The sequence below is a fragment of the Melopsittacus undulatus genome, chromosome 4, assembly GCF_012275295.1.
Source record: "Melopsittacus undulatus isolate bMelUnd1 chromosome 4, bMelUnd1.mat.Z, whole genome shotgun sequence".
In the NCBI taxonomy this organism is placed as follows: Eukaryota; Metazoa; Chordata; class Aves; order Psittaciformes; family Psittaculidae; genus Melopsittacus; species Melopsittacus undulatus.
Window position 1 is genome coordinate 99,240,755 of NC_047530.1, and position 24,884 is coordinate 99,265,638.

General features: G+C 45.2%; 1 protein-coding gene across 1 annotated transcript in view; it reads right to left on the reverse strand.

Annotated features, from left to right (window-relative positions):
* The window catches only part of SH3PXD2A (SH3 and PX domains 2A), a 249,054-nt gene extending 229,686 nt beyond the window's left edge, over window positions 1–19,368 (reverse strand). The window contains exon 1 of the mRNA XM_005154542.3: window positions 19,264–19,368. Within this exon, the coding sequence (XP_005154599.2) occupies window positions 19,264–19,335 (72 nt within the window). The 5' untranslated portion in view covers window positions 19,336–19,368. The remainder of the gene's footprint in view (window positions 1–19,263) is intronic.
* Window positions 19,369–24,884: the final 5,516 nt, after the last annotated feature.

Genomic DNA, 24,884 nt, shown 5'->3' on the forward strand with positions numbered 1-24,884 from the left:
CTTCCTCACAGGGAGCAGAAGAGGCACACACACCCTTCGGCCATAGTTTCATCCTCTAATATAGCACTGCATGGAGCAGAACTGTATCCAGCCAGTGTCCAAGAACAAAAATAGACCGAGTTTTGTTGCTGGGACAGCCCCTTACATTCCCAGAGCCAGCAAGGAGCATTGCTTTGCCTTGGTGCTGAACCCTGACAGCTGAGCTGCTGAGGTGTCAGGATGTGCTGAAGGAGCCATCGCAGCTGCAAGGCCAGCTGAGAGCCTGAGAGACCGAGCCAGCGCGTTCTGCAAGGGTTTGTGGAACAGTTGCTCCAGAGACTTCAGTTTCTTGCTCCCTACATGTACATCTTTTCCCCATTACTGTACAGCCCATGTCACTTTTATCAGCATCAGTCTGTGCTACCTGGGGAATGCTAAGCTTGCAGCTGAATCCCGAGTTAAAAATTCATTTTTATCAGAATATTACATCTCCAATGAACTAACAATGTGTTTTGCTGGAGAACAGGAGTTTCAGGGCATCCTTTGGAATATTACTGTGTCTCTAAATAAGACTGAGACACTTGGTGTGTGGAAATTTGGCCAGTTTTCAGCAACAGTGATGATAATAGTATTTATATCCCGTTCCTCCTCCTTCCAGAATGAAGGAAAGCTCTTACGGAGTACAGCAACAAAACAGGATAATAACCCCACAGATAGCTGAAATACAAACACTCTTGAAATAAAACAAATTAGGAGCTGTAATTTGAGAGTGGGAGGCAACTCAGGTTGTGACAACAGACTCTGCTGGCAAATCCACAGCTCTCCATGGCAGCCAGAATTAGCATGTTTCTTGACAAGGATCAATTCAGCCATGGCAGAAATGAAAAGATCTTCCCCAAGGAAATCCAGTGGAGCAGCAGGGATTGCAAAAGAGACCTTTGATTCACCCTCAACTCACCAGGTGAACCATTTCATGTTGAGCAAACACCAAACCACATTGAAGAGATGTAACCGAAAACTCCCAATTGCTGAAGCCATTTCAGACAGCTCACTAAGTCATCTAACAGATTGATCAGATACACTACCCAAGTACTATGATTTACCTTCTTATATGCATTAGTTAATACATGGTAACCTTGCATAAACCTTGACCTGAACTGCCAGTCCATTTGTCTCAGTTTCACTGCAAAGAAAGCAAGTTTGCTGTACCATGTGTCTGAGCTGACTGTGAGTGTGCAGGCAGTGAGCACCCCACTACTCATGCACTGCTGCTTATGAAGTCACAGTAAATTGCCCATGAGATTTTAACTGAGATCAAAGGGAGACCGACTCCTGCCCCTGTAATTTTGGCAATCACATCTCTTTGCAAGATCAGTGTTGAGTGTGTGGAGTCAAAATCACTATTACAGCTCACTGCTCAAGCATGAGGAACCTCAGTTCCACTGCCCAGCAACCCCCCATGGACACAAGCAGGAATCCAGACACAGCAGAGTCAATCAGTGAGACTCAACTGGTGTTTTTCCTTAACTGTGCACTCCTGGGAGAAACAAAACTGCAATAAATGTTCTTAATCTTAACCACCTTTATACAATCTTTAAGCAATCTAAGTGCCTTTAGTACAATCTAGCAAGCCTAGTAAGCATTTTACAGCCAGAGTTACACTGCTGAATGTTACCTTCTCTTTCTCTAAAGTAAGTGACAGCTGCTGGCAATGCCCCCATCCCAACTCCTCCTGCTAATCCCCATCTGCCAAAAAGGTAACATGGCCTCGGGAAACAGGCCCAGTATGTCAGGCACTTCATCACTAATGCCATCCTGCCTCATCACTTTACACTTGGTTTCCATGTCTTCATGGGCACAGCATCTCTGGGTGGCTGGAAGGAGAGAGGCATCGACTATTTGCCTCAAATGCTTGTAATGGCATCTAATACAACATGGCCCATTTTACACTGAAAGTTCCCAGCTGTGAAACTGCCCAGGACATGTCTGTCCTTGTCTCCTGATTGGTCAGTTGGGAGTGCCAAGCCCAGTCCCACAAGCTAGCAGCTAAAATGATGTGCTCTTTAGTATGTTCAGGAATGACTGGAGAGTACTAAGGATAACCCTTGTACTTGCCCAAGAACATGCTCAGGAAGTTAGAGCAGGGTTGGAAAACCAGAGTCACATCTGATACTAGCTAAGACTAGTAGAAGGGATGTTGGGGTAGGCAGCTTCAGACTCCCAGGAACAGTTTCCAACACACAGGTATTCACCACCTCCTGAGAAAACAGTCTCAGACAGGTCCCCCAAAACCCCAAACAAACCCCAGATCCATTATCTCAGGGCCACTCCTACCTAAATTCATCACTGATGTGCTCAGTGACAACAAGTAAGTTGTATCAGGTTCCTCCCATCTTACAGGCAACTCCCCCCAAGACAGGTCTGTATCATTCTCCTGGCAGGACTGCAGAGAGGTTTCACCTGCTGTGTATGAGGTTTTCATGAGTCTCAGAGCAGCAGTTAGCTGGAAGCATAAAGCATCACCGTGATCTCAATAGCAGTCAGCTCTAGTTCTTCCCCACCCCATGTTTTTTAGCCTTTCTACACATGAACCCTCTACACAGAAGCTTTACAGAGGACCTGCCACTGAATAACCATTGCTATCTGAGCATAGATGTCTTGATCCATCCAGAAAGATGGCTTGCAACCTTCTGGTTTTACCTTTAGCAAATTACATTAAAAAATTAAATAGTTTCCCTCCTGATCCCTCTCACTGCTACCAATTGTTGGTGCTTTTACAGTAAGCACATACTCCAAGGTGCTTCTGTAGTTTCATTGATGCTTGTGGAAAAGTACAAACATACTGAATTTTAACAAGTGGCCTCTGCACATTTTTCATCAACTGAACAGTGAATTTAAGCCTAAGAAAAGCAAACCTACTGCCAGTTGTTACTTTTACCAGTGCTTCTGGAACAGGCCACAAACCTCAGTGTGAAAGCTACTGCCTTAAAGCATAACACAGTGTTCTTCCCTCTTGGGTCTCCCAAAGAAATCAACCTCTAAGACAGAGTTAAACACCTGAAGGTTAAAGGAGTCTTAGACTGTTTTGACAAAGTAAGCTGCAGCCATCCCACAGCCTTCTGAGTTCACTGATAACAAATCAGCCCTACAATATGTGTAAAAACTGGCACTGAGTGTGCCAATAAGGACATTGGACAACCTCCATGACAGATCCTGGGAATGTTCCCCAACAGAGAAGGATGGAGGGACACCAGCCAGGAGGAGAGCTGGCCAAACACCCAGGGTCAAGGATGGCTTTGGATGAGGAACTCAGTACTCTGGAGCAGAGTCAGCCCCCAGCTTTGTAAAAGGACAACTCCAAGTGACACTGATTTTAATGGCAGCAGATCTATAATCACACAACTTGGACTCATGGGGATTGAAATCCCAGGGGTTGTGATGGCCTCTTCCTTACCCCAAAGGCAAATGCCAAGAACATTAAAAAAGAGCAGATATGGAAGCTGGAAAGAGGATGTTTGTCTGAAACTTCCCAGCATCAGTTTCATATCATCAGCATCACAAACCAATCTACAAAGAAGCTTGCTGATAATCACCCCAGCTATCTCCACCGATACACGCACGTATGATGTGGCACGTCATTTCTGTGTCTGCCAACACTACAAGTTCCAAATGGGACCCTGGCTCTCTTCCCCAGGCACTGAGAAACTCTTGTTTTGTTTGGCTCCCCCCCGTCCTCCCTTCACAAAGCCAGCACGCTTCCACAACATCAATCTGGAATTATTTACTGTTGTTGAAGCTCAAACAGAAACCTCTCCTCTCAACCAAGCAGAACAAGCAGGGGTTGTCCAAATGAGAGGGCTTCACCCAAGTGCTTTCAATCCTGCCAAGCATCAATCTGGGCAGATTGCTGCCCACTAAAATGATGCCTTCATCTCTCCCACTCCATTCCCAAGACGTCCTAAAAACTAGTTTATCTGTGCCTTCAGAACATTAAATAGACACCATCTGCTTAAAATTACCCTCATTAAAGATAACGTGGGAACATAATCAGCCACATTTTCTCTTCTCTTCTCTACTCTTACAAGTGGAGTGTCCCTTGCAAGGCTTTGGGACTAGCTCTGAAACTCTCCAAAGGGAAGAAAATGAAACCATTAAAGAACCGCAAGTTATTCTCTATCAAGCACTCTCCTTCATGCTCACACAGCTCAGGGACAGGCCAGACGCAGGAACTTGTCTCTTCCAAACGGCACCTCACTATATGTGGAACATCATCCCATTGAGGTCAAACTTGTTCCCAGGTGGCTGCATCTGGCCCCTGCCAACATGGGCAAGGCTGTATCTAGCAGCACAAATTAACCCACCACATGCTTGAAGTTACCCAGACTGAACTGTTGTCAGTTCTTGGGCTCGCTTGTATTCAGTATACAATGACTGCAAAAAATGTGGTGTGGGGAGACCTATTTGCTATGCACTTTGGAGAGTGGCCTCTTCTACACAAGGAGGCTAAAGCAGCTCAGCAGAATGAAGGCTGAGAAGGGATACAATCACTCTCTAAAAAATGGTGAAGTGGGACAGAAGGTCAAACCAGACTGAGAGCAGAGATGTGCTTATGCAAAAGGACAATGCTGGTGTGAGAACAAACAGAATGCTTGTGAATAACTCTACCCTGGAAGCCACCAACCATCAGAGGTTCTAAGCTTCCCACCAAGCCAACCCAACCCATTCTGAAGGTTCATAGGTAGGAATGCACCTAAAGAACACACCTAAGTCTGTCCCAGGCCTATGTTCTCCAGTCTCCTGATCCACTCACAGTACTTTCAGCCATAAAAGAAAAGCTCGTTTCCAACAGCCCAAATTATTCCCTAATGTTGTGACAGCTCCGAGAAGGCACCTCCGCCAGAGATATATTGCTGCAAACAGGATGCTCTCCCTGCCTGCTCTGCCTACCTTGCAGAGGTGCTGATGCCCAGTGTTGGGAAACCCATTGTTGAAAGGTATTACATAAGTACAAAGTCTGATTATGTACTAATCGTACAAGACATATCTTTATAAATTGCCACTTGACCCAAGGCTAGGAAGAAGAAAATGTGCGAAGGGCCTGATGTGCGACACTAGCCCATAAATCATAAAATCATAGAATGGTTTGGGTTGGAAAGGACCTTAAGATCATCTAGTTCCAACCCCCCTGCCATGAACAGGGAAACATGTGGGAAAGCATCAGAAGACCCAGACTAGCCCAGAAAGTTTTATCATAGCTCCTCACTCTGCTGTTAATGAGGCTAGATGGTAAGTGCTTGATAGGAACACAGAGAGCACAGTCTTTAGCAATAGGTAGATGACAAACTTCCTAAGCCAACCACATATCTTGACTGCTGTGCTTAATAGCAGTCAGTCTTGTCCCTAGAAATTTGTCAGTTCTTTTTTTGACCCATTTTTGCCTTCAGCCTTCCCATCACTTTTCAGCAAGGTGAAACAGCTTAATCGCACAGTGGAGAAAGCACATTTTATTCTATCTCATACCCAAGAATGTCGTAATTCCTGCACCACTGCCAAGAGGCTGAGCCTGTTCCTTTCCATCATCTATCCGTGCATGCATCAGAAGAATTCAGGATCTGCATTCAAATGAGCATCTCTCTCCTCTTTCCTCTGCTTCTAGACTTTAGACTAGACTCCTTTAGTCTGATTTAGGATATCACTTCAGATAGGTCTTACATGAGATGGATTGGGTTGTTGCCAGCCCCAGAAAGACCAACTAGAGCTAGGGATGAGAGGCCTGTTTGTTTTAAGCAGATTAGCTCTAAACCACTCAGTAACTTTATATATCTTCAGTTTCATATCCTTCATGGAGACAGATGGAAGTAAGCCTAGAAGCAAAACAAGGAACAACAGTTACAAGAATGTTCTAAGTGGCTTTATATCATCTGTGGTGAATGTTGTTTCTGAAAGCTAAAGAAGTTCATTTATAATGTTAGCAATTTGACAACCAGTCTTTTTAATAGGAACTTAGCTGTTGGGCTTTGAAACAAACTGGAGCTATAGAGGGTGGGGTATTGCCCCAGGCTATGACTTAGCTATTGTATCACCAATGAAGAGCAAGGCTGGGCTGCAAATCCTTTCACCTTGTTCTGCACGTCTGAACTCATGAATCCAAAAGTTTGTCGAGGCTTAAGTCACCAGAAGATGAAACTTTACAAACCAAAGCATATTTGCTAAACAGGAACAGCTCCATCTAAGACAAATAGGTTGGAATGTGTTAGCCACAACTGCTAGAACCTACATGTTTCCCATAAAACAGCCATAGGCTTTTGATGGACACAGAGACCAGAACACAGGCAACAGTAAGAAGAAAGAGCCTGGGAACTAGGATAAAGCCCCAAAGTGAGTGGACATTTGCTGACAACAGCACTGTAAAGTTGGCTTCAGTGCTTGGCTCCTGGCAAAACAATGACATAATGCTGTGTTTACTAGCAGGGAAATCTGAGGGTTGGAAATGGGTCTGTAAAAAAACCACTAACACGTACTTTTTGACAAGCCAACAGATTAACATCTATTGTCACTGGGGCAAGGCCAAACTCGCCTGGAAAAGGTCCAGGAGTTTGATGTCACTGAGAGGCTCACAAGGACGTCAGCTAGAGAGCTTTCCCATGTCATCTCAGCACTTACTGCTGTGTTACTGCCTAAAGCAAGCTCTTTGCCACCACCACCATCTGTTTAACCCTTCCTGTCACAATAGATAGTAAAGACAACATGTTGGCCTTTCAGAAATAGGTGTTTCACCTAGATATGCTACAGCTCAGGTTAACCTGATGCAGAAGACTGATCAAGGACCAGTCAAGACAGGATGCTGGCAGATAAAACACACGTTTGATCAGGCTTGGACTATCAGTCCTGTACTAGAACTAATTGAAGTCTCTACCTTTCTACAAACAGAGACAGAGGGCATCATTTCCTCATTTGAATCCTTAGGATGTTTTCAAGTCCCCTGTGACACAAATCATGTGGCCAGTTGCACCCTCACTCTGGTCTGAATCAAAGTCTTTATCATAACCCAGCCAAGGCTTCTCACACAGAGCAAGACAACAGCAAACAAGTTTTAGCTCCTCACAAACCAGATCCCAAAGCAAGGACAAGTGGACTCCCATAAATGCCAGTGCCTGGTAGAGAACACTTTCTCTCTACTAATCAGATGAGCTAGAGACCTGATGCCTTAGCATCTCTATATGATAACATGGTAGGCAGAACCCTACAAAGCCCTCAGCACACAGGGAAAGCTTTGTGACGCCTCTCCTCAGGCACAAAAGCTGCAGTAAGTACATTAGGACTGTACTCTCCCAAAACCCAGTGGAAGGCTCTGCTGATTGCCCACAGGATGCTCTTCAGTCCAGCCTTACTACATTTGGAAGATCACATAGAACTCCAGAATTAAGACAATGGGAAATAACCCCATGCTGTGGGTAAGATTAGAGCTTGTCAGAAGGGAGAAAACCAGCATAAAAGAAAGAAGAAAGGAGTATTCTTAGGATCTGGCCAGGACTGTGGCACCAGCTCCAATGGAACCTAAGGATCCTTTACAAACCTCTGCTTTTCACCCCGTTTCTTTGACTGTGCCCTCTTCTTGTCCAAAGGCAGAGCAGCACAGAATTTAAAACAGAAGCAAAACACATGCATACACAAAGCCTCACATCAAAATCCCAATTCCTATCAAACACCTGCACTCTCCCCCAACTCAATAATAGAGGAACTCTGTACAACAGTAATCCCAATGTTCCTTTGGCCAACACCACAGTGCACAGATACACAGCATTACTCACAGCTGAAAGGACCAGTTGAAAACCTAAAACTGCCATAACCACACTGAGAAGCAATGCCTTTCTCCCATTCCCAGGCCATGCATCCTCAGGTCCTGGTCATTTGGGTCTGAGCCTAAGTTCTTCCAAGAAGGAGACTCCCTCCAAGACAGCAGTGCCTGTTGCACACCAGTACATGCTGCAACTCTCCAGTGCCACTAGCACTATACGAAAAGATGTCAAGATGTCTAAAGACAGACTGATGGACTCTTCTGCCCAGATCATGACTACTGCAATCTCCAAGGGCAGTTGCCCATGACATATTCACTTAACATCTTAGACCTCATAGCAGCCTTCCAGTATCTGAAGGGGGCCTATAAGGATGCTGGGGATCTTCATTAGGGACTGTAGTGATAGGATAAGGGGCAACGGGTTAAAACTTAAACAGGGGAAGTTCAGATTGGATACAAGGAGGAAGTTCTTTAATGTGAGGGTGGTGAGGTACTGGAATGGGTTGCCCAGGGAGGTTGTGAATGCTCCATCCCTGGCAGTGTTCAAGGCCAGGTTGGATGAAGCCTTGGGTGATATGGTTTAGTGTGAGGTGTCCCTGCCCATGGCAGGGGGGTTGGAACTGGATGATCTGAAGGTCCTTTCCAACCCTAACTATTCTATGATTCTAATATATTTTTAGTTTAAACTGAGCTATTTATACTTATCTTTACAAATCAGGGATGTCTGTATTAAAGGATTAAATGCAAGCTACAGCTGCCCAGCTCAAAAACAGGGGGAAAGCTGCTTCCCAAAACCACTCCAGATTTCTGACAGACACTGCTACAAAGACAGCAGCAAAAGATGAAACAGAAAATCTGTTCTTGAGCAATAACAGGCAGAAGACTCCTCCGTATGCCTCAAGTGAGAGTATTTCAGAAGCTGGCTACTGCAGTGGATTCCCTTTGAGTACAATATCAACTATTGCCTTTATAAAATGCTTTTTGCTGAAGCATTAAAGGAAAACTTATCCACATTCAGGGAAAGGAAGGAACTTGTTAAGGATGTCCAGGGCTTGTAAAATGCGGAGGATACAAGATTGCTGTCCCTCGGTACATGGAAAACCAGCATGGATGTTCCTCTAGAATGTGTCACCTTTTATTCTTCTCTACTTCAGCCAACAGCTCTAATCTCGTTATGGACAGAAAATAAGCAGCCCTTGTGTTAATAAAAAGAGATATTACCACCAGTGCTGGTTCAAGGATTATGGCAGTTTTGCCTAATATATAACACACACACACGCAGAACTCCCCTCCCACTCCTGCTTTTCCTCTGCCCTGTCCCAGAAACCAGCTCCAGAGCCTGTTTTAGTCCCACTTAGGAAAACACTGAACTCCAGTCCTTCTTCCTGTGACATGTTTGGGAGACGGGAGGAGGGAGATGCATTTAAACCTGCTCTTTGTGGCTTTCTTCCAGGAAAATACTTCACATATCCTTGTTTGTTTGTTTTTAAATTCTAAGTGATTTTAATGCTGGAGAAAGTTGCTGGAGTGACAGCCCTGGGAAACTGCAGGCCTCCCACTTACGCACTAGCAGGGGCTGTGCCAGCCGCCCTGCTGCTGCTGAAGACCCAGCGCTCAGCAGCCTCTTGGAGCATCTACCCATGAATAACCCCAGCTCAGGCTGCTCAAGATGAGGCAGGTGTCAGTTTGCCACATTTTCAAGCAAAGGCCATCAGCTGAGCTCAGACATGGTGCAGCAAAGCACCTGTAGGGCAGGGAATGGGAAGACATTTAAAACTGACCCTCAGAGTATTTTGCTTGGAGCTACAGGGGTCTCCTCTGGGCTTGCATTTGCCAGAGAGCGGAAAATCAGGACTAACCTTCTACCCATAGTGTATGGGTTAATTTGTAAATAATAATACAACAGTCTGAACAAAGCAGTGGGAAAACCTCATTGAATGCTAAGGGAGCCATTAAAAAAATCTCATTGTCACAGAGTTAGAAAAATGGTAATTCAGATGCTCCTGTTGCATCATCCCCCAAGGATACAAGAATTCCTGGCAAGAATATTTTACCTCTGTTGGCGAGCTTTCCTGACAGGGAATACATAGATACCAGAGAGAGAGCAGACAGCAGCAGCTAGCAGCCTACTGCTGAGGGGCTTGCTCCCTTATTCCATGCTTCACCTCAAATAGGCTCCACAGGTGCTGGGGCTCCAAGATGGGAAGGAATGTCCTAGAGGAATAGGCTCACAGCAGGCAAGCATGGTTGGCATCCTAAATGTAAGTTTCCTCAGAGGGGAATGTAACTTTAATACCATCCTATTCATTACCATGTAGTACTGGTATTAGTAATAGTAATAGTCTGCTGAACACTATTAGGGAAGCAACAGTCTGACTCCCACTTCCAGATAACACAATGATGTTGCCATTAGGCAAGTGCTGCTTCCTGGTAGAGAAACATGACCCAAACGTAGAGGTTTCAAAGCATATCCTAGCAGTCAGCCCTTAGGTAACACACACATCTTTACGTTTTATGAAAGGTGAGTAATGCAGCAGAGCACACTGAGACCCTGAAAGGTTAAACAAGCGAGCCAAAGCCACACCACCAGTAAAGAGGACACACAAGCTCTTCTGACATGCCACACTATGTCTTGTGTGTATTGCACTGGACATTAGGTCAAGCATTTCTGGATGATTTATGAACTGTATGCATTAAAGTCTGCATTTATAAGTATATCTTGGGCAGTGGAGAACCATGCTTCCAGTATCTCAGGAGCAGCTATGGAAGACTTCTGTAAAGTAGACAGCATGGTAGTGTGAAACTCTTGTTTAAACACAGCTATGGTTAGAAGAGTTTTGGCATGTTTCTCCCTGTGAACATAGATAAGGATGTTTTCCTTGCAAACAACTTTGCATCAAGCCTACAAAATCATGCTGCTCACTGTTGAGAGTACAGGAGCCTAGTGCACCACTGTGCTTAGCCAGTGTGGTTACAGGAAAAATCGAACATAGCCTACTGGTCAGAAAGAGAGTGCCAGCAACATATATAGGCATATGTGTTTGAAACATAGGTTTCAAGCACAGTATGGATGAGATCACACACACATATTTATGGACACTTACATTCTACAAACCTTTTATTTCACCTAAGAGTCTACCATGAAAAAATACAGAAGCTGAATTATAATGAATGTTACTACATAGCAGTACATTGTGAAGCTATGGTACATCCAGGTCCTGTGTTAGAGTAGTCAGGCACTATTAAGACCAGTTAAGAAGACACTGCAGCATACTAGTGCTACATGTGAAGTTCTGATGAAAACACAGATCTGGGGATGTGTATTCTGCCCACAAAAGTAGAATGCTCCCAGTGTAAGGACTTTGTTACTTACCTACATGTTGAGCCCCTCTTATAAAAACTGCAATAAGGAGTAGCTTTGCTGAAATCAATAGCTCAACACAATCAAGAGGAGAATCTTTACAATTGCCACAAAGGTCATCCTAAGCACAAGAGCACCAGTTAATACCAGCACTTTTAAGAGCTTACAGGTGCTACAAAAAATAAAATCTCTCTCTGCTCTACCTTCACCCCAGTGCAATTTAAAGTGTTATGAGATCAACCTTTTTCACAACGATGCCTAAATGACCACCAGACAATAGTCTGGGTTATGTTGAGACAATTACCTGCACAGCTAGTTGATAATGTCTCACTGTCTGTCCCTCCCTGCCTGTATGCATGTGCCGTGGCTTGCCTTTACAGCCCAGTGCAGAAACCGTCTTCCAAGTCTGTTTGCACATATTTTAGTCCAAAAGCATCCTTGTTTTGTAATAAAGGCTCTTATGCATTCATAGAGACCCCCATGTTTATAAACATATGCAATGAGTGTATCATATTACTGACACATAATGAATTCACGTTTGAAATGTTTGAAAGACTGACTAGATTGTTATTATATATTCACCTAGAAGGTGGTTCAAAGAATGAGTAAGCTAAAGTGGGAAGATTCTAACTAGGTTGCAAGATGTTCCACTTTAAAGTCTTTCCATGTGAAGAAATCCACCCAGTTTCCTTTTGCTTCCCCCCCCCCCCAAATGTGATGATGACCCTGCCTAAAAAGGAATAACAAAGAGATGCTGGAGAACATGTTTTTGCTTTTAAAGTAAAGAAAAAGGGAGATGCACTATATTAAAACCCATAGTAATTACAAACTTCTCAGTAAAACTTTCAATAAAGCCTCTGTCTAGAGGTGTGAGACAAGGTTCAGAGAAGTTTTCTTTCCGTTGACTTGACTGTATTTGGTTTTGACACTACCTGATTAAGCAGCAGACACCACCAGCTTCAAACAGAACGATACTGTGTGGCTCGCTGCCTTCTTCATGTAATATTTACACAGCACGCTCCAGGCGAGGTGGTGTCAGGTCTTGCTACAAGAAAGCATTCAGCTTCACAATGCCATAGGACTGATGCATGAAGCTGTCAGCCTGCTCTAACGACCCTGCTCTTCTCTGTGGTTACTGGGGACCAGCTCCCTTTGCGTGAGCAGGCACAGATTAAGAGGATATGGCATGAAAAAGGAAGATCAAAAAAAAAGAGAAAATCATCTCACATTAGAAAGCCCAGCTGTTTCCTCCCAAATGACTAAATTAGAGAGCTTGTACGTCACCTCCTGCCTCAGGTAGGGTCATATTGAATCCCTCTTCCTGTTTAATCCATATATAATGGGAAATGGGTTTTGAGGAAGACAATGACGGAATGCGACAGTAGTATTTTTTCAGGCTGTGTACGTTTATCAGATAAATCGCAACACTGTTTTAGAAGCCAAAGCAAAGAATAGAAAATGCTGCCACACGCTTCATGAGTGGCCTCAGGCCAACCACTTAATCACTCTCTTTGCCTCATCTCCCCAGTGGGAGTACTGGTATATTCCCTTCCGCACAAGGACAGGAGGAGGGCAATACCTTTGAGCTGCCCATCTTTCTGAGGGCTGTTCTGGGATGCAGGAAGCCTGGGCTCCATTTCCTATTCCATCACTTGCTTCCTTATGATGTCTGTTCATTTCTCTCCAGTCACCCTTTTTGGGAAAAGGGTGTGATTTGGTCCCTCCATTCCTCTTCGTTTTAACTCAGGCTGGCATAATTGTGACTACAATCCATCCAGCTGTGCTGTACTAGTGGGTCCTAGCACCCACCACCCTACTCGGAGCTCTTAGGAAGCCAGAGGTCACCCACAGAATGCAGTGGCTTAAAGCATATATGCTGTCTCTTAGGACATCATCTCCCTGGTAACTAAGTCCCAGTGAAAGTCAATAGCAGCATCTTCATCACTTTTAAAATGGAACTTGGAGGCTTTTGGAGCTGTTGTCCCCAGCTCATGGGCTTGCTAAAAGCTTTTCTTTGAGCTTTCTTTTGGCTGCCCTCCCAGCACACTGCAGGCTCAACCCCAGAAGAGCCAGTAGGCAGCCTGCCGGGATGTAGTCTCCTGCGTTATTTCATTCTGCCTTGACCACAACAAATCAGGACAACTTGCTTTTCACTACCAATGTTTAATTTATTCCTAAGGCTGGGGACATTTACTTTGCAAACTGTTGAATTTAGATACTACTGACTCTTGGCTCAATGTAACCAACCCACAACTCTGTTGGAAGAAAGGACTGAGAGTGCTTCTTAATCTGCTGGGCTGCCCTGCTGCCTGCTGAAGAAGCCTTGAGTTAGAGAGCAGTAAGAGCCAGACAGTGCATTACGAAAAGTAGGCAGATGCCTAAAGTGTCTGATCTACTTTGCAAACCTGCCCTGAGCAAGCTCAAAGGACTGCCTCTCTTAGGCACTTCTGAAAGATAAGGGAACAAGGGGAAGACCTCCAAGAGAGAGAATCAGGTAAAGGTATGGCACTGAAAGGCTAAGTGGATGCTGAGAAGAGGAAGAAAGTGAATGTCTCAAGGCAGCAAACAGAAAAAAACCTGGTTGTTATTTAGGCCTCAGAAAAGAGCAGTGCCCTTAAAGTAAAAAACCCAACAGGACACAGAAACTAAAACCTCTGCTGTTAGGGGAGAATTTCACTTCAAGAAGCAACATTTCCATCTAGAACTGGTTACAGTGATAAGGAAAAGTCCTCTGAGTACTAGTGAGTGCAGCAGCTTTGCACTTGCAAGATCTGATCTATACCTCTTTCTGTCCCTGCTCCTCTGGCCATGTGGAAGTAGGGAAAAGGGCTGAACCAACCTGCAGAGAACTGTCTATGCACAGCTTCCAGACACTTCAGAAAGATGGACTTCTGACATGCTTCATCAGACATTAAAAACAATTAAAATTTGGTAGTCTGCAAACACAAGATTTGCATCTAGAACAGGCAGAGGGGTGGAAATTAACCTTAAAGGCATACATCTACCCCAGCAGGATAGTGGTCTACATACAGAGAAAGCCACTGCATGGGGGAGGAATGTTTTACCCCAATATGCTGTCTCCTGAGCACAGAGAATCACAGCCACCTTTGACACAACCCTTATCAATGCATGGAAGTTCAGTTTCAGGAACGATGAAATCACAGAGCAGCCTGCTCATTTTCTGGCTCTTTCCCAGCACCCCAGGCAAAGATAATAGTAGCAATAATAATAATTACTAATAAAAGTGCAGACTTGTGAGTCAAGCTGGATCATGGCCCCTGGGAAGGAAAGCCACACAGGGTGTCTTGATGGGGGAAAAGGGAGAACAGAAAATGGTTCATAAGACCTAAATAGGTACTCCATCTGCCCATCTAACACTGCCTTCTGATCCACACCAGGTCCCTTAATGAGCTCTACCCACAGGCCACAAGCCATGTGAGATCCAAGTTTGTCACATCCTGTCCACTCTGGAAGAGATCTGGCTCACAGTCTCCAGCTCTGCTAATTAAAAGGGTCAAACAAACCCAGGCTAAGCCATCCTTACCCATGAGCTGCTGGTACTGCTAGCACAAGTGGCATATGGAGCTCCTCAACTCAGACCTCCTGGTAGGGCCACACTGGACAACCCATTAGGTGATCCAAGCAGTGGGAACCCAGCTCCTTCTCCCATGGTAGCAATGAGGGACCAACATAGGTACAAAGATCCTTGTCACTAAATCCATGACATGTCTAGACCCTCCTTGTCAGTGCTGGGTTTTTTATAACAAGCAGCTTTCAGCAAATAGAAACAAAGCCATGAGATGTCTGGTAACATCTGAGTCACTCTTGAGCCTCAGCAATAAGCAGGAGCAGGTAAGACACAAAGAACAGAGCTTGGCTCTAGCAGCATAAAGTTTTTCTTCAAAGCATGCAGACAAGCACACTCAGGTGCTCTGGGGAGCAGTGCTGAACCCAACATAGGACTCAGTCCCTTACAGTTCAGGGATGTCAGTGCCCCAAGGAGCTTAGGAACCATATCCATGCAGCAGAGAGAGTCCTACAAGAGAACCTTGAGACATTCAGAGATGGCATTAGGAAACAATTACCGAAGGAAGGAAGAGCATGCAGGCATCTCAAACTTGATGATATTAAGGGTCTTTTCCAACCTAAATGGTTCTGTGATGTCAGATGACTAAAATCAGCAATGCACTCATTCCAATTGGAAAGAGATAGGGCAGCCACTTGTAAAACAAGTGTTTTACGTTCCCTCCATGCTATACAAAGCTGAAAACCATACAAAGCCTAACTGCAACAGGAGAAGTGCTGGAAATCTGTACCGATGTATCCATCGCTGTCCTTGGGACTAAGCACACTTAGAGACGTCAGAAACTACCTCAAGCACATAAATGCCTAGAGAGATAATGCACACCAGTAACTACTCAATCCCCTGCGGAAAAGCAAGTGGTCAGGGAAGAGGGTGGGGGATCTCATTCATTTGGCTTCTAACAAACTTTTGCCATCAGCCAGGTCCTGCAAAGCTGTGAACAGGTGAAGGTCCTAACCTCCTCCCACCTCCCTGAGAGCAGGATCAAGCACATCTGGTAGGCAGAGGCTCCCTGCAGGGCTTCTAAAAGAGTTAGGCATTTAGGAAGAGGGTAAGATATCTGCCTAAAGATAAGCTGGCAAAAGAGAGGAGAAGAGAAGATATCCTCTTTTAGCTCCTTGGTGGATGGTTAAGGGAGGCAAGCATCAACAGTGGGGCTTTCTAAACAGAGAATGTGTTTGTAGTTTGGGATCATTTCATATCTAAACCAGACAATCACAATTGCAGACTAAAAGCCAGTGAAGCCCCCCATAAACAGATGAAACTTCAACAACCTAGAGAAGAGACTTGCAGACTATTTAAAACTCAGCAAGGGCCAGAAAAGGGATTTGGATTTTGTTACCAGCTTTTTCTCTTCACAATGATAGTGACATCTTCAACCATTAACTGCAACATCCTAATCCACCCAGCTTCAGCACAGCATTGCTCAGCCAATATATGACCCCTGCTGCATCAAGGGTCTTTCCAACAAACCCAGACTTCACCTTCCTGACATTGTTCTTGTTAAAAGAAAAAGGAAGGGGGGAAAGCAAGGAGATTCAATGTTTTTAAGTATTATCAAACATTAATTAATTTTTAAAAGACCATCTGTATGAAGAAAGAATAGGAAATTAATCTGGAAAGTCAAAAGCTGTAAGAGCAGCAGGAGCTTATATTGCTGATATCCCATACAAGAGGCATGTGGTTATGGATCCAGCCTTCTGTTTATCCTTTCACATGCTGCCATCCAGGGCACACAGCCAACCAGGTGGCCTTGTGCTGTCCAGTTGCTGACAGTGATGCAGAGGGAGGCAGTGCAGATTCCTTCCCTAGTAGTGACTTCCAAGTGGAATGGGGAAGAGAGCTGGCTGGGCCCCTATCAAATTGTGCTGGATCCAAGATTTTAATCTCTTCCCATGTGCAAAGCACTACAGATCTTCCAGTGATGTATTAATCTCTCCAGAAGTTTCACACACCAGGATCATGGCAGAGGATATGCAAAGCCATTCTCTTTCTTTTACTTTCTTGAGTCAAGGCCACATAAGCTATGCTGAGATCATGAAAGACATCTGCTTCAGGGAATGATTCTTGGCATCTAGGCAAAGCAGTGCAGGGGCTCATGTGCTGGCTCACATTCAGCCCTCTCCACATGCCCACAATACCTAAGAAATGCCTTCATCTCTCCAGGCTCCACTACTGCCTTGAAAGATCACAATTAAAAAGAAAGGGAGTTACATAAAAATGCCTGCAATACCTATGTCACCATCCACCAGAGAAGCACATCATTAATCAGATGCCAAGGCATGTGCTGCATGGCCTTGAGGCATGGCATAGGAGGCTTATGGATGTTGGAGGTAGAAAGGCTTTCTGATATTACAGAGCCACATAAGGCAGAGCACACCAGGCTTTACACTCTCCAGACTAACCACTAGCAATGGAGAGAACTAAATGCCAAGTCACATTTATATTCATTTCAGAAGAAAATCGTTGTTTCATGTTAAAAAAGAGCACAGAACCAAACTAACAAAGATCAATGGATCAGACACAGGGAATTAAATTCTTTGACAGCACAAGTCCACCCTCTGTTACTCTGCCACAGCCAGATGAAAGGCAAAGGCTGTAGCACATTGCAAACTGCAATCTAGGAAACAAGAAGTGTCCAAGGCTTTTGGACCTGTGGACTAATTCACTCATCTAAAAGAAACAGATTCACGAGGACATGGATGACTATTATTTTTAACTGGATTACTCCAATGCTTATTTGTGAACCAAGATCCTATTGTGCCGAATACTGTACAGCCAGAGGTGGAGTGAGACAAAAGGCTGACACAACACTAATCACCAATATGTGATGTTTTTGGCTAAGAACTGGACACACAGGGACATGGAACTGTTGTGCAGAAGACTGTATTAGAAAAGGTGTGTGGAGAGAAGGGTGAAGAAGAAGAAGTAGATTTTCTGCTAGAAATCGTTAAAGAGAGCTTCTTGGAACAATTTAGGCTACTGTTATTAAAATGCAATGACAGCCATCATCAAGGAAATACAGATATGTTTCTGCAAGTAAGCACAGACAATATTTCCTTTCAAAACTGTAAATACAAGATTTAAATCTTTGTTTTCCAGTTATTTTCCAACAAATAAGAAATCAACAACATCAGTTTCTTTTGGTGATAAGGAAGGTATCGCTACCAGCTCTTTTGTATATCTTTGTGCTTGGCAGATGTATCTCTCTGATGCTGAACTGCAGCCACCTTTCAGGTGAGAGAACAGCCTGGGGTGGTTTCAGCCACAATTCACATCAGCAGCTTGCAAAGGTTAAAGCAGCCTGGAAGCAGTGAACGAGCAATAAATACACTGAACACACAGGTCCAGCTGGCAGCCTGAGAGGACACGAGACCTAAAACTTCCACTCCTCTGAATCGGGTACAAGATGCTTAATTCTAAGATAAATGAAAGCTTCAGCTTTGCATCCACAAATCAGCATCTCTCAGCAACATAGTGCCCTCTAGCCTTGAACTCGGTTATGGTGTAAGCTCTAGAGGAAAAAGCTCAGTGATACGAAGTATTAATGCAAAGCTTTATGTCCAGTCTTCAGCCTTATCTTTCAAGCACGCTCTGAAGAAACCTTGCAGACGCTCAATGCCAGGAAACACAGTATACTCAGAGAGGTTTCGCACCAGCCACAACACCCATCAGGCTTTACCTTACCAAAGCTAGATGATTTACCATTCCTAAACACAAAATCCAGCCTTCCACGTATTAAAATGCAAACTGTATTTTGAGCAAGGAGTTAAAGGATTTGGTGTAACTAAAACCCAGAAACGAAACATATCCTCTCTACTTATGCAGATAGGCAAAAGCTACTCCACCGTATGCTACAAACTCCTGCAGGCAGACACTTCTACATGACACCCTGCAATACTGGAGTCTGGGAAGGTTGTTAAAAATCCTCTTACTGCTATTGGCAGTAAGGTGTGAAAAGAGCAAGGCAAAGCAGAGATGAAAGAGATCCCAAAAGCTGAGTCTGACTTGATAACCATGCAAACCGGCTCCCTCCTCAAAATCAGTCTTAATGTAACCTATGGGAGAAAACTAGGGAAGAAGCATTCAGCACCTCCGGCTCACTGACCCCACAAGCTGCAGAGGCTTGCTCCGCTCCCCACCGGGCACTCTGCAGTGCCACGGCCAGGACGGAGGCAAACCGGAGAGCAGAGAGACCTGTCCCATCCTGCGCTGGGTCCTGCCGAGCAACGAGGAAAGATCCCCCTTGAGAAGGGAGGAGAACTTCAAAATGATAACATCATAAAAAGCCAACCTCCGATCGGGATGGAGGACAAGGAAGAAGAGCTGCATTTCTATGGCAGCCCAGAGCCCCGCGGCCGCCTCACCCACGGAGGCAAATGGGTTGGGGGGCTACAACCGAGGCGGGTGCCTCGCCAAGGTCCGGCGGGGACGGCTCCGCGCTCCGAGCACCGCTCCGCGCCCGTCCCTGCCCTCCTCCCGCACACGTGCGCCGCTCCCCGCAGCGGAACGGGGGCTCGGCCGGGCCCCAGCGCCACTCACGTAGTGCTTCGAGGGGTTCCTCCGCTTCTCCACGTCCACCACGTTGGCGTCCAGCACGCTGTAGGACAGCATCTTCGCGCACCCTCCGCCGCGCTGCCCGCCGCGGCGATGCCGGCCGGCGCGCCGGGCGGCCGGGAGGGACGGACGGAGGGAGGATGCCCCGGTGCCGGCTCCGCCCCGTGCCGCGGCAGCGGCTCCGCGCTCTGCCCGCTGCCTCAGGGAGGGGCAGGGCCCCGCAGCAGGACCCGCCTCCGGGACCGGCCGTGAGGGGAGCGGGAGCCCTCAGATGGCTGCCGGAGGACGGGTCCCTGCTGGGCAGGCTCTGCTGAGACACCCGGCACGGCCACACGGAGACCCCTGGGGAAGGGACAGCAGGCGGCAGCGGAAGGGCAGGGTGCCGCCAGGGGCCTCCGTCAGTGCGGTGTCCGAGATACCCTGCCCGAGGGGATGGGCAGGGTCAGGAAGAGAGCGGAGCTAAGTGAGCAGCCCACCAGGCTCCAGCTGTGAGCTCAAGGCTGGCGACTGCTTGGAGAGATCCACACTGCCCTGGCCATGGGGCCGCAGGAGGAACAAAATTAGAGGAAGGTCGCACAGATTCATGTCAGTGATACCATTCATGAGTGATAACCCCATTTCATCTATTCACAGACAGATACGTGTGCATCATCTTCCCCAGTCACACTTCAAGAAGAGTTTGCCCTAGAAAGTTCAGTTTTGTTGTGTTGGGTTTTTTCCCAGTAATGCATCGTTACTTTTGATATGGTTATTTGGAAGTTACATCAGAAGCAAAAACTTACATGGGATCTTCCAGCCTTCAGCCTGTTTCAAGTCATTCATTAGCTATTCATCAAATTAACTGAAGCTGCTAAGATCTCCATTCCTCTGAAGCTCTTCAGCCCTTGCAGAGTTTCCACCAAGCTTCCAGAGTGCGGCTGCCAGCTCTGGACCTACTAGTATAGGAGCACAGAAAGCTCCCAGCTCCTGGCAACAACAGCCCCATATTTGAGTCGCAATCTGGTTTCATTACAGGCATGGTTTCTGAATCACAACTTTTACAAGCGCTATTGGCCCTGCAACAATGAGCATGAGAGAGACACCAGAGTCACAAAGCTTTAGATTCTTAAGCCCGCAGGCTGACATCTGAAAGTGGTTGGTTTCAAACCATAGCTGGTTTCCACAAACAGCCTAAAAAACAGAAGGAAAACCAGCAGAAGCCCCATCAGCGCACAGGCAAACTGGGGAGCCAAGAGACCTGTCCCATCCTGCACTGGGAACTGTTGAGCAAGGAGGGAAGATCCCCCTTCAGAAAGGAGAGGAACTTCAAAATGACAACACCATAAATAACTGCAGTCATTACTGCCTGCTGCCAGGTGGGAAGCAGGTACCTGCTGCGTAACGCCAGGGATGCATATGCTCCAAGCCAGCCTTCTCCTCGCTGCTCAGCTTGCTACAACACACAAAACCAGTAAAGTGACATAAAATGCTGTATTTCTGGTGTCCAACCGTAGGATGTGCTCAGGTATATGTGCAACAGACTTCTGGTAATGGGGACGGTGACAGAAAGAGAAAAGCTGATGTGCCCACCTCTGTGGTCACTTCTCAGGCTTTTCTTCTTCAGAGCACCTTCTTTCCTCCTCTAACCTAACCCTCCTGCATGACACAACGCAGTGGAGCAATTATTTACATTAGAAACCTTTACTGTTTAGACTGGCCAAGAAGTCCCTGGTGTGCGGAGGAACCAAAGAAGATTCTTCCTTAAAAATGCAAATATTCAAATAACCCATTGATAAAAATATGCCTGGCATGGCCAGTGGTTTTGGATGCCTCTTCCCTGTGAGCCGTTATCAATAGACATCACACATTCGATCCCTTTCTCCTATCACCCTGTCCAAAAAAGAATAAAGGGTCCCATCCATCATTAGAAACACTCAGGGTTTGTTTTAAATCAGCTTTCAAAACATGTCATTGTGAGCGAAAGAGAGCAAATACATCATTCTCCACACACCCTGCCCCATCCTTCCTGACATTCTTCCTAATTGGCATCTTTTTACTAGTGGTGTTCTCATCTGCTCTCGTAAGGAAGGAGCTGCTATTTTCAGTGGAACCTGAGCCTGGTGCTTTGGGCTTTGTGCTCCCTTGGTGCCTACCCCATACTTCCACGACATCTGCTCCATGGTTTACCTTTCCTTTATTCAGAATAACTCAATTCTCCACCTCTCCAGGTGACCTTCTCCATCTGTGAAGCCCTTATACAGCTCTGGCTCCCCCCTCCTCCTCCATCATCTGATGGTTTTGTGCTCATTGCCACCTTATGCTCTCCTTGTTTATTTGCTGCATCCCTCCATCTACATAGGAAAAACGTATGTTGCTAGGGGCATGGATTGCTCTTTTGAAATATGTACAACACCCGGTCTAGTGGGAGTCCAACCCCAGTCTGTTGCAAGACTGACAGAAACATAACTGAAACCCCTTATTATGCTGCAGGCTGGGGAAAATCTGCTCCTCTTTTAGGCAGCAGCTGGGAAAATGAAGCTGACAGTGCTTCCCAGCCTTGTGCTGGAGAGCCAGGCTCTGGCTGCTGGGGCTGAACGAAAGACAGCCTGAGTACACAGAGAAGAGCACAGCAGGCTTGGTCTGTGACTGACCCCACGTGCCCAAGAGCTTGTGTCTGACAAGGACCATAAAGACATGGGTTGAGGCACTATGAATCTGTAGGAAACTAACTGTAGGGATTCATGTCCTAAATCTCCCAGTATTTATATCTTTCTCTTAAAGTGTATTACTGAAGTCCTGTCATTACATGGTAAAATCACTGCCATTATTATCAAATTTAATACATATCTTAGCATCAACATTAAAGCTGATTTAGTAATTCACCTTTACAGACTTATGCTTCTGATAAAATTCACCTGAAGATCACCCTGGGAAATTCAGATTTCTGATGAAACCAGCTATTTTAAAAAGCCTTTTTTAAATCTACTTATTTACTAAGTGGGTTATTTGGGCAAAAAGGGTGGGTTTTTTTGACCAAGCAGGTAATCACATTAGCCTCACAGATCTACTACAGCTACAGCCCAGCCACCCAGCCTGTGCTCCAATTACAGCAAAAGCTGATGCGTGACAGAATGTGTGCACAACAGTCTCAGAGCTGGAGCATGCCTTGAGTTTTCATATTTCATGAGGATTTTGTCATGCTACAAATGTTTTGTAAATAAGCATTTGGGTTGTAAATTGAAAACACTTGTGTCACAAAATCAGTGAGAAAATAAAACAAAGGACAGGCTTTTCTGTGCTCCATTAAGGCCACTTCTAATGCTTCTTATTAATTCATGGTATATCACCGTAGATAAGTAACCCCCTATGAATATTAACCATCCTATGGTCTCACAGCCCTGCTTGTTGTGGCTGGAGCTGTTGTTAAAGATGAGGTTTATTTCTTATCTATGATTTTCTTTTTCTGGCTGGGCAGCCAGGTTGAACACAATGTTTTCTGTCCCACTAGCCAGGAGAGGCTCTAACGGTGCTCAGCACCTGGAGGGGAAGCAAAGGGGAGGCTCAGCCAAGTCCTATGGGGGAAGCAGGAGTACTGCAGTGCTGTGCATGACAGATTAGCCACACAACTCATTACTGGCGACTAGAGTTGCATGCATAATCTGCTAGACATGGTACTAGAGATGTGCCCCTTAGGGGTTTTTTTGGCTCTGATGTGCAATGCCACAACACAGAGCCTTTGTTACACTCCCATCTCAGCGTCTGCACTTACAAAACCTCAAGCTTCTTAAAAGGGCTGCTTTCCATGCAGTCCTTCCACTTCAGGGTTTCAATGCACATGTCTTTTGATAGGAGTGACAAGAATAGTAGAGTCTGTCTAGCATTCAAATCTCAAACTCTGAAACACAAAGCACGATGCAATCTTTTTTCCCTATGTTTTAAAAGCCAATTGCATTTCATCTTCTTGAGAGATTTCTGCTTTTCAAATGAAATTCATTCTGGAATTAAACAGGCCCAGTTTATGTGATGGAAAAGGAAGCTGAAGAAACCAGCTGCAGTCCTGGCAGAGCAGCCACCCCAGCACAGTAATGTGCCCCTTTCCTCCCCCGCCTCCTCACCAGAGAGTGCTGTGGTACCAGCCCCTGTGTGCAGTCCAGGATAATGGGAAAAGGAAAATAATTGTTCCCCCTGCTAGCACTGTACATGCTTCCCCAACAGTATAACAGCTTTCACTTACATTATGAAAGAGGTGCTTTACCCTCATGACTTAAATTATAGATTATCCCCTTCTTGAAGCAGCTATCTTACAGTTTAACACTTTCATGATTAATGTTATTTTTCAGTCCTCCCTTACCAATTGTGGATGAAGGATTTCCAACCTCAGTATGTGAGCTGCACGCTCTTTTTAAGGTAGTAGCAGCAAATTGCAGACTGTTTTTCATCCACGTACACCTTGTATTTTTCCATTGTCATGAAGGCTTTGTAGATATCCATTGACAAGGTTAAAATAATGAAACAAAGCAAGCCGAAACCACACTTGTCTTTATGTGTTATATACATGTCAGGCTTATGTTTGAGACTGCTGAAGTTTATCAAACTGATCACAGGTTTGGACTGGGATTCCCCAAGTTTCTTCCTGGATGCTATCTCTGACTTCAGTTGTTCTCATGGTTCTCAAAATAGCACATTTTGAGACTGGCTTCTGCCTCACCCTCTGTAAAAAACCACTTGGCATTCCATTATTGAAAATGCAGGCTTGTTACAAATAAAGCCAGTCTAGGAAGAAGCAGTCTGTCTTTGTGTTCTCTCCCATGTTACCTCTAAGTATATACTTGGACACCGAGACCTCAGTATTAACAGATCTAAATTTTCCACCAAGCCCTTTTAAAACTTGAATTTCCTTGTTCACTGTTTTTCCTTATTCAACCCATTCTGAAAGCAAGCAGTAATTTTATTTGGCTGCATATCCCCTAGAGGAGGTAGAAGAGTTTATCTGCCAATATCCAAACCAGAGAACATTTGACTGATGGACTGTGAATTATAAAAATGCATCAATAAAACCTTATGAACCATGCAACTGCTGTTAGACCATAGACAACAAAACCACAAGCTTGACACTATAAGGGAAAACCGGTAACATGTAACCTCTACCACTCAGCAGTAGACTGCATTGATTATTTTGTATTTATTTATTTATTAAAGTTACCTTCATGCAAAAGCAAAGTGGTTTTCCCAGCAGAGAGACTTCTTTAGGGGGAGCACTTTTGGACCTCCTCAGCAGCAACATCATCCCACGGGTACACACAAACAGTATTCTCAAGTTAGACTTTGTAGGGTAGTAGTGGAGATGTTTGGAAAAAACAAAGATGTTTATTGCATGGAAAAACAAATGAGTTCATTCTGAAACAGAAAACACAGTTTGGAAAGTGGAACTACAGTTTCTCTAGCAGGTACAGGTGTGCTTTAAGTCTGGGGCAGCAGATACATTATCCACATAATCCCATCCATTCGTGGCCACATGGCACCAGGGATGCAACCCTAAAGGCTATTTCATTAAAGGGAGTCTTTCTCGGCCACTGATCTAGTGACAGAGGCACACAGAGACCACTTACAAGACAAGGGCAGCTCCT